Raw genomic sequence first — 15,017 nt, 5'->3', positions numbered from 1 at the left:
TCTCGCCGCCGCGTTACATTGACGACGCAATAGCAGGGGTGGATATCTGGCGGTGACCGACCAATGGTCCGGCTGCTCGGCCCAAAATTTACGGAGCACAAGCCGATGGCGGATGCGAAAATTTTTTCCATGAGCCCGAGCCTCGCTGCTCAGCTGGCAAATCAGGGTCCACTCTAGCCCGACTCAGCAGACCTTGAATCCTTGAAGAGGCGGCATTATCGCAATGCTCAAAGACGAAGAAATGTCGCAAAATGACGCATTTGAGCAGATACGCGGCTTGCTCTGGGACGGGCGGATCTGGCCGTGCACGAGCATTGCAGCTGCGCATTTCACAGAGCCGAATCCTGCAGCGAGAAACTGTACAGTGACGTGCCCGAATTTGGTGCTCGTCTACTTCTTCGAGTTTTGGCCGCCTGACGAGTCAGTCCTAGCTGTTACCCAAAGCTGCCATGACTTTTATAATTCCAAGGAAGAAAAGAATGCAACGTCAGAAACAGTTGTCGGCTCACTTGCATTCGATTCGATGCAGATTGATATACCAGGTTATCCGAAGGGGAATATTCTGCGCAACCTACAGGTTAACAGAGCTCACCATGCATGGGGGTGAGGTTGCCTTAGGCTCAAACCAAGCAGATGGATCTGTCAATCTGCCGCCTCACCTCGCTTTTCCCACACCCCCTTGTCCTCAGGCATGCATTCATCCCACGCAGCGTCTGTCGCAAGGGTTAGCTTCCCACTCTATTGCAACGTAGCGGTTCTCTTTGCTCCGATGTGGCCCTTTCTGGAAATTAGCAAGGATATGCGATAGGTGACAGGGGTGTGTCTTGTTCTGCCTGGCTCCTATCTCACGAGAATTATTCGGGTCCTAAACTATGGAGAATGATGCGTAGATTTTGCCCTGGTGAAATGTCTATATCGCGCATCGCTGTGCATGCGTATGACCGAGGCTACAAAAATGGAGGCCTTTTTGTTTCTTGGTCTGACACGATGTGGACTCCTAGTCTTTTTCTCACATGGTGTCTAACTGAAGGTGGGTGCCATCAAGCCGGCGACAAACTTGAAGAGCCTCCTCGGAAGCTATCTCTGCTCCGTAGATGCGCTTGATTTCCTATTCGAGAGAGTTACAGAGAATAGGGTTGTATCTGTAAGCTCATCCAGACCTAATCCGGCTTGTTCTGCAACCCTCTCGGCATAGAGCTAGAATCCGGCTGCGGTTTACTACTATCTCCTATAATATCAGATGGCCAAAGATGAAAGTCTATCGAGAAGCCCCTAGTTCTCAAGGAGAGGCATAGTAACCTCGCAGGGCCATGAATCGACCAGTAGCAAATCAAGACAGTAAAAATAGAAATCAAGCGAGCAAATGATGTAGAAAAAAAATCAAAAGGGGGGTATCATTGTAAGTCCCATTGCGCCAAGGCCCATCCGCATCCTCTATCCTCTATCCTCTCGCCGAAGCCTCGTCTCTAGATTCAGCACTTTCGCTGGCTGCCTTCTCCGCCGTCTTCATTGCATATCCCTCTATGAAGCCATCCGAATCACACGTCTTCTCTAAAAGCAGCCGATGAGCAGCTACGTATCGCCGCACCGCCTCCTTGTCGATTCGGACTCGCGGGACTTGCTTGACGGCTGGCTTAGGCTTAAGCTTCTCATCTTCTGCCTCAGCCGATGCTCCTTTGATGTTCTGTTTCGCCGCATCTTCCTCAGTGGCTGCTGCTGCTTGTTTCTTCTTCTTGTCCTCTTCAGATAGATGAACTTGCTGGTCCTCTAAAGGCTCTGGCTTTCCAGGCCCCACGCCAGCATCCTCCACGACACCCATGTCTCTCAGCACACCCAAGCAGTCCTCTGGTGTAATCCATGTCGCTTGACTGCAGTCCTCCACGTCAACAAGCGTCTCCTGACCCTTTTCCTGATCCGTCTGCGAAACGTCCAGGCTAAGCAGCCAGCGGGCAATCTCTCCGGCCCAGAACCGCTGATATCCCTTCTTGCCCAAATCAGATATAGGCTTCTCAGGACCGCCCATGATGCCTTCCCTTCGCGAGATTTCGTAGGAGGCGCCCATGAGGAGGGCACCGAGTCCCTTGCGTTGCCACGGAGGGAATATGAGGATACACGCCAGGTTATTGTTGTCCCATGACATCTTCTCTTTTGAGAAGAAACCTGTGATTTGCGGCGTCACAGGGGGAGCAGGCACACCGGATGGCGTTGCCACGCTTGGCGGTGTGTATACCAATAAGAAGTAGTTGAATCCTGTCACGTCAAAGAAGACGGACTTGTTATCTAGGAAGAGCTTCGCAAAGAGGGACAGGTTCTGGCAGAAGAGCTGAGACCAGAAAGGTTAGTTGTTAGCTAGCAAGAGGCCAATCGCGGGTGATAGGACTTACCACATCCTGCTCTCCGTCCACCTCCCAGAGGCTCCATTCTCCCTCATCCTGAACAACTTCTTCAACGTATCGTATGTTTCCTTCCCCTCGCCGTTTTTTCTGTCCTGGACCTCGACTACCATCCTGCGCAACGTACACGGTCCGCCTGCCTTTGGGATGTACATAGATCTTGTTCCCTGGGACATGAGCTCGCTGCTGGCACAGCTTGACGTGGCCCCACCAAGCCACGAGCTCTTTGGCATACTTGAAGCAGCTAGGACAGACATACAGCCTCTCTAGCATGGGCAGGCCGTCTTTTTCTTTCTTTGACACCCCCTTTCCAGCGGCGTCAAGAAGCCCGTCCTTGCTGCCTCCCTTCGCATTGCCTGATGTAGCTCCTAGAACTTCTTTACCGTAGTAGCTCGGATACCACGTGCGGAAGCATAGGTTTCCCAAAACAACCTTGTCGATGTTACGATCTGTCCTCGGAGGCGGCCGATCAGACACGGGCAGCGTCGGCGGCTTAGGAGGTAGCACCGGTGTGATTACCATTGGTGCCGGCCCCATCTTATCTAGTCTTGGAGGCGGCGCCGAGGGTCCGTGAGGCCTCACCAACGAAGACTGTCGGCCATGCTGATTCGCCTGAGGAACGTGGTACGTGATCTCAGGCGCAACCAGATCTGAGGGCCGCCTACGTTCCTTGGAAGGGGCACTATTGCTCATCTCGGCCATGGTAGCTGTCCGCTTGGGAGGAATTGGAGCAGCCGTCGCAACTCTGGAGCCAGGCGGGAGCGGCGAAGGTATCGCGCTGCGGGAGGCAGCTGTCGGGATGTTTGGGAGAGGCGGGAGAGGTTGGACGGCGGTAGCAGGAGGAGGAGGGAGCGGAGAGGCCTGCGCGCCAGGAGGACGAGGGCCATTGCGCGCGCCTCGCTTCAGCGGATCGGCCACAAGTATCGGAGGCAAAGGAACGGCGGTGACGGCGGGCACAGGAGCGGTCATTTTGTGCGTCGTGGTGACTGGAGGCGCAGGAGTCGGCGGCACGAGCGCAGAGGCGGGAACCGGAGGAGGCAGCACAGGAGTCTGACGCGTCGCACGGCGCGTGGAGGATTGCGGATCGGGCTGCTGGTCAGACGCAGGATCGGGCTCGTCTGGTCGCTTGCGCTTTTGCGGCATCGCTTGATGCTGGGGCCAGAGCAGCCTCTTGCTGGGATGCGAATGGTAAAAGGAGCCTCTCGAGATTCTTGAGCATGGGCTGGGATGTCACGGGACGGCTGGATGCGGGCACGGATGCGACGAAGCCATCTAGGAGCAGCAGAAGCGACGGTTAAAATCTGTGTTTCAGAGCGGTATAGAGTAGTACAGCGTGGTTCGGCGTATTGAGAGCTGGTGAAGATAGCTGGATGGAAGCTCTGGTGTTTTGCGGGAGGTAGAAGCCCGCGTTTGGACCTGTCACGTGGGGTCGCGTAAAGGGCGTACATGAGCTGAGTTTCTTATACAGCTTCTACTTTGTACCTTGATGCCTTCACATACATCTCAACGAATGCGTATCTATCTTCCAGGGTGAATTATCATGATCTGGACTTGATGCGGTCTCTTATGGTGGGTAGGTCATCATGCAGCATTTCATGTGTTGATAGCAGCCATGATCTACGTCACACAAGCAGGCATCAGATCAAACTAGGGCACACGACCGGCGTTTACAACCGCAGTAATACTCTAACAAAGATACATAGCAAGCAAAGTTATAAAATTCTGGGTTTTATTCATTTTCTATTTTTTTTTCTCCCATTTTTCAATTTTTCAATCTTTCAAAGCAAAGACAAAAAAAAAGCCATCTCCAATCCATCATCATAGCATCACTTATCCCTTTAAACAGAGACTTGATATACACAAAAGAAGCAAAAGCTCATCGCAAAGAACAGCTCGGTGCCCCGTGAGCATTCATGACTCTCTGCAAAGTATCATCGCCCTCTTCCCAGTCTTTAACCAGAGTCAGCAGGCGGCGGCGTGCCAGTCCGGCATCTCGGTTGCGATACACGCTGTCGATTTTGCGCACCACTTTGTCATTGACCAGCCAGCGTTTCTCTTCAGCCATGAAATCCGCATACGACATGTCCTGTCCAAAGTTTTCTTTCACATTAGCTTCGAGATGCTCACGTATGGCTTTGTCTGATTTGACTTGTTCCGTAGAGGGAGCATCTGGATGAGGAAATGCCGTATCGATGGATGGTATAAAAGCCACACTTTTCCTAGACGGATCGGCAAGGATCGATGTTGCAAAGAAATACACAATACTAGGATTCTCGAGAATTGCCGGTGTCAACTTGAGGAGACCCGGCGGAGTGGTCGCGCAGTGTCCCAAGTTGAAGTACTGCAGCTGAGGTGTGCCCCTGAAGAGTTGAGTCATGGCTGGGATTGCGTCGTCGTCCACATAATTATACGCTTGGCCAAGATCTTCCGTGGCATATGCTTGGCCTATATCTAGAGACTTGATACTGGGGTGCCCGGTTAAGGCTTCACACAGCGCCATGGCACCTTGGGTGCTGACTCCAACCGATTGTACGAACAGTCGAGCCAGATACGGTGCCTTGGGCAGTGCGGCAGCCAGGGCCTGAGCACCCTCATCGCCAAGGGGATTGCAGGACATATAGATAGACGTCACGCCAGAATGTGGCGAGGCGAGGAACTTGCCGACAGCGGCGGCGCCCTCGGTCGAGATGCCGAGGCCGTTCATGTAGATGTGTCGAAGAGGAAGCTTGCCACCATCAGGGGGGGAATAGGCGGCCAGGCGGGTGAACAACTCGGCCACACCACGGTTTCCAAGCTCGGTCTGGTCAAGATCAAGCGTTTGTAGATTCTTAGTCTCAGTGATGAGACGATACACGTCCTCAGCAGCGTCTGGGCCAAGAGGATTCCGTTTCAGCCAGACGTTGGACACAGCCTGCGATTTGATCAACGCATTCACCAGGGTCTTGAAGCTCTCTCCTCCCTGAATGCAATTGCCAGCAAGATACCAAGTGTCCATGCGCTCTGGAAACTCGGTGATGAATCGAGAAATGGCCTCAACACCAGCTGGGCCAATGATATTATTGCCCAGCAAGAAGTGTCGGACGTGCTTGTTAGTCCGCAAACTATACATCAGGCGGTCGATATGGTCAGGGCCGACGACCATTTTGCAGAGATCCATCCGGCCATCCTCATACACAACTCCTTTGCGGAACTCTGCGCCGCGAACGCTGTAGTAAGGCTCTCCATGACCGTCATGGAGCTCGACAGCGCCCTCGACACCATCAATCTTGTGGCTGCCGCTGTTGGACAAGTGCTCGAAGAAGGGTGCCAGTTCTGCCTCTTGAGCAACTCTCACCGGCATGGGAATTGCCTTGGGGCCATCCAACGAGATGGGCTTTTTGACCTGATCCCATCGTCCCTGTCTGGTGATACGGCTGGCCCACGCAGGTGCCTGGACACCAGCTTCAACACCACCAGTCATACCCGGAGCCATTCTGCCGTTGCGTTTAGTGGCCTGCAGCAGGTCGTAGCGACGCTGTAGAGATGCCCATGCACGGAGACGGACTCTATCGGCGTCATAACGGATAATAGCCGTGAGTGAACCATCGTGAACTGGATGCAGCAGCGAAGCAATGGCCACAGCTAGGCTGTGGCGAGTAGATTTGCGACTGGGGAGGTCGTATAATATGTCTTCGATCCTATGTTTATCAAGTGGAAGGTCGAGAATATCGTCCGCAGTGTAGCCTTGCGACGGCTTGAGCACATTAACCATGTAAGTGGTCAAGTTATTCAGAGCAGAACGGCAGAGCCCGGCCAAGTAGATTGCCTCGTTCATGGAGACGTTGGAGTCAGTGTTTGAATCATCGTTTGGTTTGATTCGAATCACGAGAGACGGATTTGGATTGTCGAGTAGCTCGACCTGCGTAGCGGAAGCCATGGTGAAGAATTGCGAGAGACGATGTATCAAGTAGTTGATTCGGAGCCAAGTTGTTACCAGAGGAGACCATTGATATCTACTTCCTCCCCCAAAACAAAGCTGCATCCAACCCTCTTATATATATACAAGCATCTATATACAATCAGAGAAAGAAATAGATCAAACAGTTAAGAAAAGGAAGACAACTGATGTTCAACCAGCAACAGTCATCCGCATCGACAAATTCACCAATCAGCCCAACGCCTCTCGCCAATTTCAGCCTCACGCAGCCTCAGTCTCCCAATTTACTCCAAAAAATGATACACAATCATCGTCATAACCACACCAAAAAGAGACGACATGTCAAAAGGCGCGTGCATAACCTATGTATGTACTCCAACTCGCCCCCCAGTAAACCTTCTCCAACTCCAAAAGCGGCTCGCCGAGAGAACAAGGGGCTGTGCTGCGAGGTGAGTCAAAGGCCACCACCCCTAGCTCGATCGAATCAGATCGATCCTACGGCGTGCATTATGCATAGATGCAATTGACAGGGCATCAAATGTACTTTAAATTTAAAGGCAACAATGTACTCCGTAAGGTCGAGAACAAAAGGGCGTAAGGCTGCATCCCCCCGTTGTCTTGGGGCTAAGGCAGAAAGAATCTCATGGAACCGATCCGACGATTATCTTCTGCCGTTTGGGCTACTGCGTGTCGGCCTCCCGCATAAACGAGCCTTTGCTCGATTCGTGAACTAGACCAATTCCCATCAGGAAAAAAAATTGATTAAATGAAAACAAACAAACAAAATAACACTAATGAATCTTGCAGCCAATGACTGTTGCTTGAGCTAGAAGGAAGAGCTGGCTGCTACAAACTCTCAGCTCCGTCGGCTTCGCCCCCAGGTTCGCAAGATCACAAGCATTACCAGCATCGCTACACTTCTTTTTCTCTGTAAAACTCTTTATATATCGTCAAGGAACTCGATATTGGTGCCGTCCTCCCCATTTACCCGCCATGTTCCTGCTGATGCACTGCTCTATACCCTTAAATAGCCCAATGCTTGCTACTTTTTACGTCTACCGACCCCTGTATGAGATTAAACCAATTCACATCACTGAAATGCTCCCATTGCCACCCATCAAAACATCTCAAGGTGGGGTACACACAGGTTGCATCAAGAAAAGAAATGTCCCAAAGATCCCGATTAAAAATTTGGGGCTATTGTTTTGATGTAATGGGGAAAAGAGGTAGCCATAGTAAACACATCAGCGGAGTGAAAGAAAAATTATTAAATGCCATCCAAATCTCCGCCAAGGTCGTCATCATCCAGGTCTCCTTCTTGAATCTCCTTGGCCATTTCTCTCTCTCGTTCGCGTGCCTCTTGGGCGTTCTTGAGCTCGAGGCGATGCTGGTTCATCGGAAATCGCATGGCCTGTTACTTGTGTTAGCTCACCCGACTATGGAAGCATTAAAAAAAAAGATATGAAATAAAGGCTCACCTTGACACTCTCGTCATGAAGGGCAAGGCACGCCCGAATACGGTCGTGGAAGGCCTCTCCGGGCTCTCTTGTGGCGTACACATCACCAACTTCCTTGCTCTTCATGAATCCCTTCTCCCTGTCCAAAGTAGCCTCAATCACACCATCTCGAATGGCCTTGGCAACAATGTACTCAGCAGACTCTTCGCTGCCAAGATGCAGGCGGATGCAAATGTCACGAAGAGAGATACGTGAGTATGATAGCGACATCATTCGAATGCCCGTCTTGATGACGTTCTGACGGAGACGGAGGATAAGTGTGTAAGTGCCGTCCCGCTTGAAGATGTCGGCATTGTCGGCAATGGTGGTCTCAAAGTCCTCCAAGTTGCCCACTCGCACAGCTCGAACCAGCAAGAAATACGGGTGGAGAGCGTCCTCCAGAGACGGTTGTCGGAAGGTGGCCCTGTCAGGGATATCTCCCATCAACAGTTCGACGACCAGCAACAGCTTAGTGGCGGTTTGTGAGAAGCCCACGGCACAGCCGCTCGACGGCGCCTTACGGGTGGCGGCTGTGAGGTGCTCGTGTGCCTCCGTGTATCGCAGCTGGATAGCTCGGATCCGCCCAAGATAGTACAAGAATCGTGCCACTTGGTTGTTGGCGGCATTCTCGGGGAACTGCGTATGTGAGACAAGCAGATCGGCTTGCTTGATGTGCGACGTCAGTAGATAGTTTCTTAGGAGCAGAACAATGACCGAAGCCTGAGTGTCGATGTCCTTTCGCAAGACGGCGGTTCGGAGGACGGCTAGAAGGGTAGGTCGAATGGCGACAATGGGCGATTCGGGAGACGGCGGCAACGGGACGATGTACTCGCAGAAGAGCGAAAAGTAAAAGTAAACCTTGGCCGAGAGGCTATCCAGCGTTCGGCGGTTCAGCGTCTGGATACGATCCGACAGGTACTTGGAAAAGTCGGCTCCTTGCTGGTATTTTTTGGCATCGAAGAGATAGACCTGGACCAAGATTCCCAGGAAAACGTCAATCTCAGGGATGATCTCCTTTACCTCCTTCTTGGAGGAGCCGTTCTTGGCAGCCTTTGCGTCGGTGTCCACCTCCATCTCAGCGCCGGTAGCCCGGCCAAGCGTAACATCCTCTCGGCCAACCGCAGCTAAAAGGCCCTTTGCAATGCTGGCGGACGCCGAGGTGGCGGGGAATGTGTCGGCAATCGCCTGTGCAATGACATCTGGTGACAGGTGTTTGCGGATGAGGGAGATGGATCGAAGGGCGCGCAGGGAGAAGCGAGCGTCGAAGAGCGTAACTGCACGGTCAAGGAGGGCAAAGTTGGCCTTGATGTCTGCAAGGAGCAATGAAACAAAGCATGCGTCAGCAAACATGCCCTCACCAGATATATGTTACAGCTTTCGTGTTGTTTTGCTCACCTATTACAGCTTGCACAGCCGGGTCAACCTTTTCCTCCTCCTCGGTCTTATCCACGTCCATTGCCACGTCGCCTTCCGCATCGGTCGAGGGGTTAGGCTTCTTGGAGGATTTGGATGGAGGCACAACTACAGTCATACTCTCGTCGCCATCCTTGGCAGCTTTTCGTCCTTCATCTTAGCTTCCTTGATCTTCCTAATATCAATTTCGAGGGGGGGTTCGTTACCATTGTTGTGGGGTGTTTTGCTAGGCATGGCGGGCAGAATCTAAGCTGAGGATGCCACAAAAGTCTTGTATGCCGCCGCTCGAGGTTCTAGAGGGATACGAAGAATAGCGTGTCCGATTGATTCGAAAAAGACGGCGTGGATAGACCACCTTTGTTGTTGGGTCCGTCAGACGTCAACGGTGCGTATGTGTCTGTCCACGGCACGAGGGCGGTACAGAGACAGAGACCGAGGCTAGCAATAGAGCCAGAGGACTCGAGATCGTGGGGAGCTTCTGGAAAAGCCGGGGGAGTCGTGCTGCGAACGCTGAGGCTTGTTTGTTGTGAATCTCGGCGTCTGGAGCAGGTGGAAGGTTCGAAGCTTGGGGACGTGGGAGAAGTGCTGGATTACCTATGAGGGACAAGGCTAGCGATGTCGCGGTACCGGGAGTTTCGCAGTGCTGTGGGCGGGCGCAGAGGTAGCGTTGACTTACCTAATGCCATGCATCTCTGATAAGCCGTGCGAGCTGTGGGGCTGGCCACCACCTTAGTGACGTCTGCCATCCTGGTGCCTACAAGCACGAGAGTAGCCAGCAATAACTCGACATCAGTAGTGCATAGAACATCTCCCTGCCTCTACAAAGGTAATAGCAGCAAACAAACAGCAGACATATCGAGGTAAAAAGATACTTATTATCAAGATGAAAATGAAGCTTCCTTCAACAAAAGCAACTTCGCTGCATTGCTCGTCCATCGCGGGCCAAATCAAGCAAGACCGCTGCGCTGCGGTCTCATTACCAAAGAACTCCAATTTCACGACAAGAGCTTCGCCACATATCGGATTCAATGCTGCAATTTGTGACTATCTGTTGGCTGCTAGCCTCTATCTATATCCTCAAGCAATATCCCTCCCCGTAGCGTTGAGACGAAAAATCACAAATGGTTGCCCATATCCCACAGGACTAGCCAGACCTTGACATCTGGAAATGCTGGCCCTTTTTGATGAAAAGCAAAGTAAAATAGTAGATGGCCACCTAGCCAGGTATTGTCCTTTCCTGAAACGCCGTTTCGTACCCATTCTCATTACCGTCCAACCTCAAAATTCAAGAACGTGTGCAGCAGCTGCAGCAGCTGAGCTAATAATTGCGCCCAAATTTCATCGTGAAAATGACAACAGTTGCTCAAGATCCATTACTCGCCCTTTCCGGGCATCACCTTGGCAGCTTGCACAGCACTCATCTTTGCAATCCAGCCAGTAGAAGGCTGAACTTTGCGTACCGTACGCAGCTCATCCGAAGAGTAGCCCGGAACACGGATGTTGTAAGTTCGCTCTAATACGAGCTGGATATCACGTATCTCGAGCACCTTAGAGCCGCGTTCCTTGGAGTTTCTGCATGCCGAGTGCAGGACATTATCAACAAACGAATCGGCTAGGTTCAAAACACTCTATCGCGACGGTTAGTCAGGTCCACAGCGCATTTACTTCATTGAAAGAATGTATTCTCACCTCTTCTACTTCTGGAGTCAAGAGATTGCCATCTTGGCCCTCTGCAGATCCTCCGCAGACTTGGCGTACAAGTTCATCCAGTTTTTTCTTACTAAGAACGTGGTCACCCTCGGCGTCGTGGTTGTATGCAGGTACTCTGGGAACTGCTGGTTGATTCATGACGCCTCCCACCGTTCCTCCACCTTGGGACATGGTTGGCCGCCCGGGGACAACGCCGCCGCCAATAGCCACTCCCTGAGGCACTGCAGTGGCCTTTTCTGGTAGCTGCTTGGGGATCGGCATTCTCGGCTGCACGGTAGGCTGCTGCTGCGTAGGGTGGGCGTGGGGATGGCCCTGCTGCAGTTGAGCTCCCGATACTCCCATATTTGGGTTGGTGGTGGTAGCCGTAACGGCAGCTGTGTTGACGTTTGCAGCTTGGTTAGGCAGCGGTGCGCTTCCAGGAGTGCTTCCAGCCGCTCTCTGGTTAGCGAGAGACATTGCTGCTGAGTGGCTGAGAGCTCGTGTTGGCTGCCCTGGGCCAGTGACGGGTGTTGCAGTTTGTGGGGTTGGTACTCGCGCTGCTGCTTGAGCAGGAGATGCAGTCTGTTGAGCAACCTGGGCCTGTGCAGCAGCCGAAGCGAGGGCGGTGTTGACTGGTGCGGGCCGCGGCGGTTCCGTCTTGACTTGCACCTGTGGCTGAGGCTGTCCTTGGGGCTGCCCTTGAGGTTGCACCTGTTGTTGCAGCTGTGCCTGTTGCTGTTGCTGCTGTTGTTGTTGCTGCATCTGCATCTGCATCTGCTGCGGCGGTTGCTGCGGTTGCTGTGGTGCCTGCATCTGTTGTTGCATCTGAGGCTGCATCTGCGGTTGGCCTTGCATCTGCTGCTGCGCTGTGACGGCCGCGTTCGGAACGGGCCGTGCTTGTGGTGTAGGTGTAGGTGTAGAGGCAACGCCATTTGGACCTGGGACTCGATTGGCACCAGCCATCTGCTGCTGGTTTTTGGCTGCCTCTGCAGCGGCATTGCTGGCCATTTGTGCGGCGTTCTGGGGCTTGTTCACAGCTGCTGCCGCCGGAGAGGCAGCTGGCATGACTGGAGTAGCGTTGCCGGGCTGGGTTGCAGCATGAGCGGCACCGGCGGCACCAGCAGTCGCCTGATTGGCATGAGCCTGTGCTTGTTGAAGGGTTCCCTGCTGCTTTCGGACGCCTTCCACCCATTTGTGGGCTTCGGCATAGAGCTTCAGTTGTTGGTCTTTTCTCAACTGAATTTGCCGTTGCTCCTCCTCCTTGAGAGGGTTTCCCTGAGCTGCCCGGTCGGTTATCAGCTTCTCCCAGCTGGCAACCTTATTCTTGGTGGTTTCCATAGTCATGAGGGCCCGAGCATATCGTTCCTTCATTTCTTCTATCCATTTGGCAGCATCGACAGACTTGTCTGCAAGCTGCACCGGAGGCCGAAATGTCATCTTATTAACGTGTTGCATAAAGGCTTCGGGTATCTTAGGACGTTGTGCCGCCGCCGCTGCTGTGGCAGCGGCCGTTGCCGTCGCTGGTGCTTGGGCATTCTGTGCCTGACCAACCGCGCCAGCAGCCGTAGCTTCGTTGTTTCCTACACCTGGCGCCTTTTGTTGCTGTGCTTGTGACTGAGCCTGTTGAGCCTGTTGTTGAGCTTGTTGTTGAGCCTGTTGTTGAGCCTGCTGCTGAGCCTGGGCCTGGGCTTGTGCTTGAGCTTGAGCCTGAGCCTGCTGTTGAGCCTGTTGCTGGGCCTGTTGCTGGGCCTGAGCCTGAGCCTGAGCTTGTGCCTGGGCTTGAGCTTGGGCTTGCAGAGCGGCATTCGGGGCCGACTGCGCCTGCGCCTGTGATTGTGCTACTGGCGGCCGGGCTTGAGGTTGCTGCTGCTGTTGCTGCTGTTGCTGTTGCTGCTGTTGCTGTTGCTGCTGCTGCTGAGCAGCATGAGTCCTTCGCTGTTGAATCTTTGTAATCAACATCCTGGAGAACTCGATAATCTTCTGTCGAGCAGCAATTTGGTCCGAGCTGTTGTTTGGAGATCCATTCATCTTAGTCCAGAGGCCCCGCAATCCTTGCTCGTACTTGGTCTTCTCGTCATCGCTTAGATATGGGAGGTTCTTGATCTGGCCGGGTTGGTACATTGGAGGCCGGTTTTGAGCAGCAGGTGCCTGTACGCCCTGAGGCTGGGGCTGGCCTTGCTGGGCCATTTGGCCCGGGGCGGTATTCATTGTCGTTCGCCGATCGGGTGCGCGCTAATACTCGGTGATGGGCTAGGCCTGGCAGCTGCAAAGCACAACACGATAGGTGGTACCGATGGAATAGATTGAAACGCAATGGCACTGCAATCAAATGAGATGAGGAAGCACCAGGTGGAAGACGCGTTGTGAAGTCGAAGGTTCGCTGGGAAGGCTATCACTGTTGCCTCGCGATGCGCCACCACAGCCAATCAAGTACGCCCCAGCAACGGGGCATCGTTTGCATCGGGACGGAGCCGGGGCTTAACCGGTGCGCGAGACAATGTCATTATATAAGCGAATATAACTCTCTAGGACGCCGCAATATACAGACTTTGGCGCACCGAATATTGAATGAACGAATTTATTTGCTGAGTATAAATAATGTAAATCTCAGCTTGAACAGCATATTCAATGCGCAGTTTTCTCCCCAATGACCTTTACTTGCGATTGGGTCTATTTTCAGCATTTAGTGTATTTTACCGTATTAGATCAAAGCTCTGGAATTCGCATTTCGCCATGTGTTTGAACTTGTCCTCAGAAGGGTACTGAATAATTCTTTGTCTGCCGATTTGACAAATCTACATCCATTGGACTTTTTGGTGCCACTCCCGATGACGAAGGGGAAGAGTAGCATGATGACTTAGCGCATATCATTCCGTGGAGAAGTCTCCTGAGAGCTGCATACATAAAGCACCAGACGGGAGATGTTTTCCGCGGCAGCTCCTACTGCTTCCGTGGGCCCTCAGCTTGCTGACTTGTCTACTGTGCCTGATTCAAGCAATCGTAGTTGACGCGAGGTGGACGAATCCCCATATCAACTCCACAGACATACTGCAGCATTGGATGCCGACTAGGCACTAGTCGTGGTGGCAGCTTACGAGGGGCGCTTGTTCGTAAAGCAAAGCAAAGATCAGCACCTATTGGGCATCTATGTTACGCGGTATGCCTCATATTAGGAGGCCTGTCGTGGCCAGTGCGTCTAAGTCTATATTCAAGCCTCTTCTCATGCAAACAAACTCTCCTAACTCCTGAAGAAAGAGGGCCGGTCGGTGGCTTGCCAAACTCCCCTGAGTGAGACTCAGCTGTGTTGTCGAGTCAAAGCGCATCTTGTCCGTCGTAGTACATGCACTGTCCACTAACACAGGCCAATGCCCCGAACAGCGAATTGATGTTTGCAATTACTTGCTGCTCGCCATGGCCATCCAATCAAGTAGCCCTAGCTTTGGAGACCAAGCTGCTTCTGTACCTGTCCAGGCACATACGATGCCCCGTTTATTTCAGAAGCATGAGGTGGTTGCATTGTTGCAGCTAGGGACAGCCGAAGCGCACCAGCCTCAGCACCAGATAACTAGACGTAATCTCATGTTGACTTAAAGGAGAGAGAACGAGACAGACATGGAGCCAAAAGAAGAGAAGGGGAAGAAAAAACCGCATCTTTTCCTAGCGATTTCCACCGAAAGATGGAATGTTCTTTTCCGATGGAAGCAGGTTTGGGGAGCAGTCCAAGTGGGCAATAAGGCCACCACAGGCAATTCGTCGAAGCATTGCTGCCCAATGCGAGTGACGATCCCCTGTCGCGGTGGATCATGGTCAAGGTACGAAGCACGAGGACTCGGACATCCAGACGGAGCTGTCAGAGCCGCCAGGATGCCGCGCCCTTGCATCCGACAGGAAGAGGGAGCGATTTGATGGCATTTTGTCGATGCGCCGTAAACAAGGAGAAGGGCCAAATCCAATCAATCATAAGATTCGCTGGCGGCCGCAGTTCTCAGCGCTGGCGTCGTGCCACACCATCCGCCTCGGAAGCTAGAGCAGCCACCGCACCAATCTGACCCAAATCCCACACGGGTTTCGTTTCGCAGTGCGTTATGCAGAATGCAAATTAATCTACAT

The 15,017-nt window shown here is 52.8% G+C and overlaps 4 protein-coding genes across 4 annotated transcripts; all 4 read right to left on the bottom strand.

Annotated features, from left to right (window-relative positions):
- Positions 1-996: 996 nt before the first annotated feature.
- On the bottom strand, positions 997-3,850 carry V8C40DRAFT_250911 (acyl-CoA N-acyltransferase). Its single transcript, XM_083217075.1, has 2 exons — positions 2,385-3,850; positions 997-2,323 (listed from the first exon to the last, which is right to left on the bottom strand). Exons 1-2 carry the CDS (start codon positions 3,534-3,536, stop codon positions 1,442-1,444), a joined length of 2,034 nt encoding a protein of 677 aa, XP_083070818.1. The 5' UTR covers positions 3,537-3,850; the 3' UTR covers positions 997-1,441.
- A 245-nt stretch (positions 3,851-4,095) lies between these two features.
- V8C40DRAFT_250909 (uncharacterized protein) lies at positions 4,096-6,989 on the bottom strand. The gene has a single exon (XM_083217074.1). It carries the CDS (start codon positions 6,412-6,414, stop codon positions 4,270-4,272), a length of 2,145 nt encoding a protein of 714 aa, XP_083070817.1. The 5' UTR covers positions 6,415-6,989; the 3' UTR covers positions 4,096-4,269.
- Positions 6,990-7,109: 120 nt separating this feature from the next.
- Positions 7,110-9,801, bottom strand: V8C40DRAFT_250907 (proteasome regulatory particle lid subunit RPN3). The gene is made up of 4 exons (XM_083217073.1): positions 9,425-9,801; positions 9,201-9,359; positions 7,788-9,115; positions 7,110-7,720 (listed from the first exon to the last, which is right to left on the bottom strand). The coding sequence occupies exons 1-4, from the start codon at positions 9,450-9,452 to the stop codon at positions 7,577-7,579; spliced, it is 1,659 nt and encodes a 552-aa protein (XP_083070816.1). The 5' UTR covers positions 9,453-9,801; the 3' UTR covers positions 7,110-7,576.
- A 790-nt stretch (positions 9,802-10,591) lies between these two features.
- V8C40DRAFT_268036 (transcription initiation factor TFIID subunit A-domain-containing protein) lies at positions 10,592-13,115 on the bottom strand (the record flags this gene model as incomplete). The annotated part of the gene is made up of 2 exons (XM_083219923.1): positions 10,592-10,846; positions 10,908-13,115. 2 exons carry the CDS (start codon positions 13,113-13,115, stop codon positions 10,592-10,594), a joined length of 2,463 nt encoding a protein of 820 aa, XP_083070815.1.
- Between the last annotated feature and the right edge of the window lie 1,902 nt (positions 13,116-15,017).

Source organism: Trichoderma camerunense (genome assembly GCF_050948025.1).
Source record: "Trichoderma camerunense strain CBS 138272 chromosome Unknown V8C40scaffold_14, whole genome shotgun sequence".
NCBI lineage: Eukaryota > Fungi > Ascomycota > Sordariomycetes > Hypocreales > Hypocreaceae > Trichoderma > Trichoderma camerunense.
Note: the sequence above shows the minus strand (reverse complement) of the source record. Positions and strands in the feature narration are given on the sequence as shown.

What these genes read in the sequence shown, in the direction of transcription:
- V8C40DRAFT_250909 (XM_083217074.1), bottom strand. Translation starts at nt 6,414, where the DNA reads ATGCAGCTTTGTTTTGGGGGAGGAAGTAGATATCAATGGTCTCCTCTG.
- V8C40DRAFT_250911 (XM_083217075.1), bottom strand. Translation starts at nt 3,536, where the DNA reads ATGCCGCAAAAGCGCAAGCGACCAGACGAGCCCGATCCTGCGTCTGAC. An exon ending in TGGACGGAGAGCAGGATGTG is followed by an intron (nt 2,324 to 2,384) that starts GTAAGTCCTATC and finishes TTCTGGTCTCAG; the next exon opens with CTCTTCTGCCAGAACCTGTC.
- V8C40DRAFT_250907 (XM_083217073.1), bottom strand. Translation starts at nt 9,452, where the DNA reads ATGCCTAGCAAAACACCCCACAACAATG. An exon ending in CAAAACACCCCACAACAATG is followed by an intron (nt 9,360 to 9,424) that starts GTAACGAACCCC and finishes AAGGACGAAAAG; the next exon opens with CTGCCAAGGATGGCGACGAG. An exon ending in TTCATGACGAGAGTGTCAAG is followed by an intron (nt 7,721 to 7,787) that starts GTGAGCCTTTAT and finishes CACAAGTAACAG; the next exon opens with GCCATGCGATTTCCGATGAA.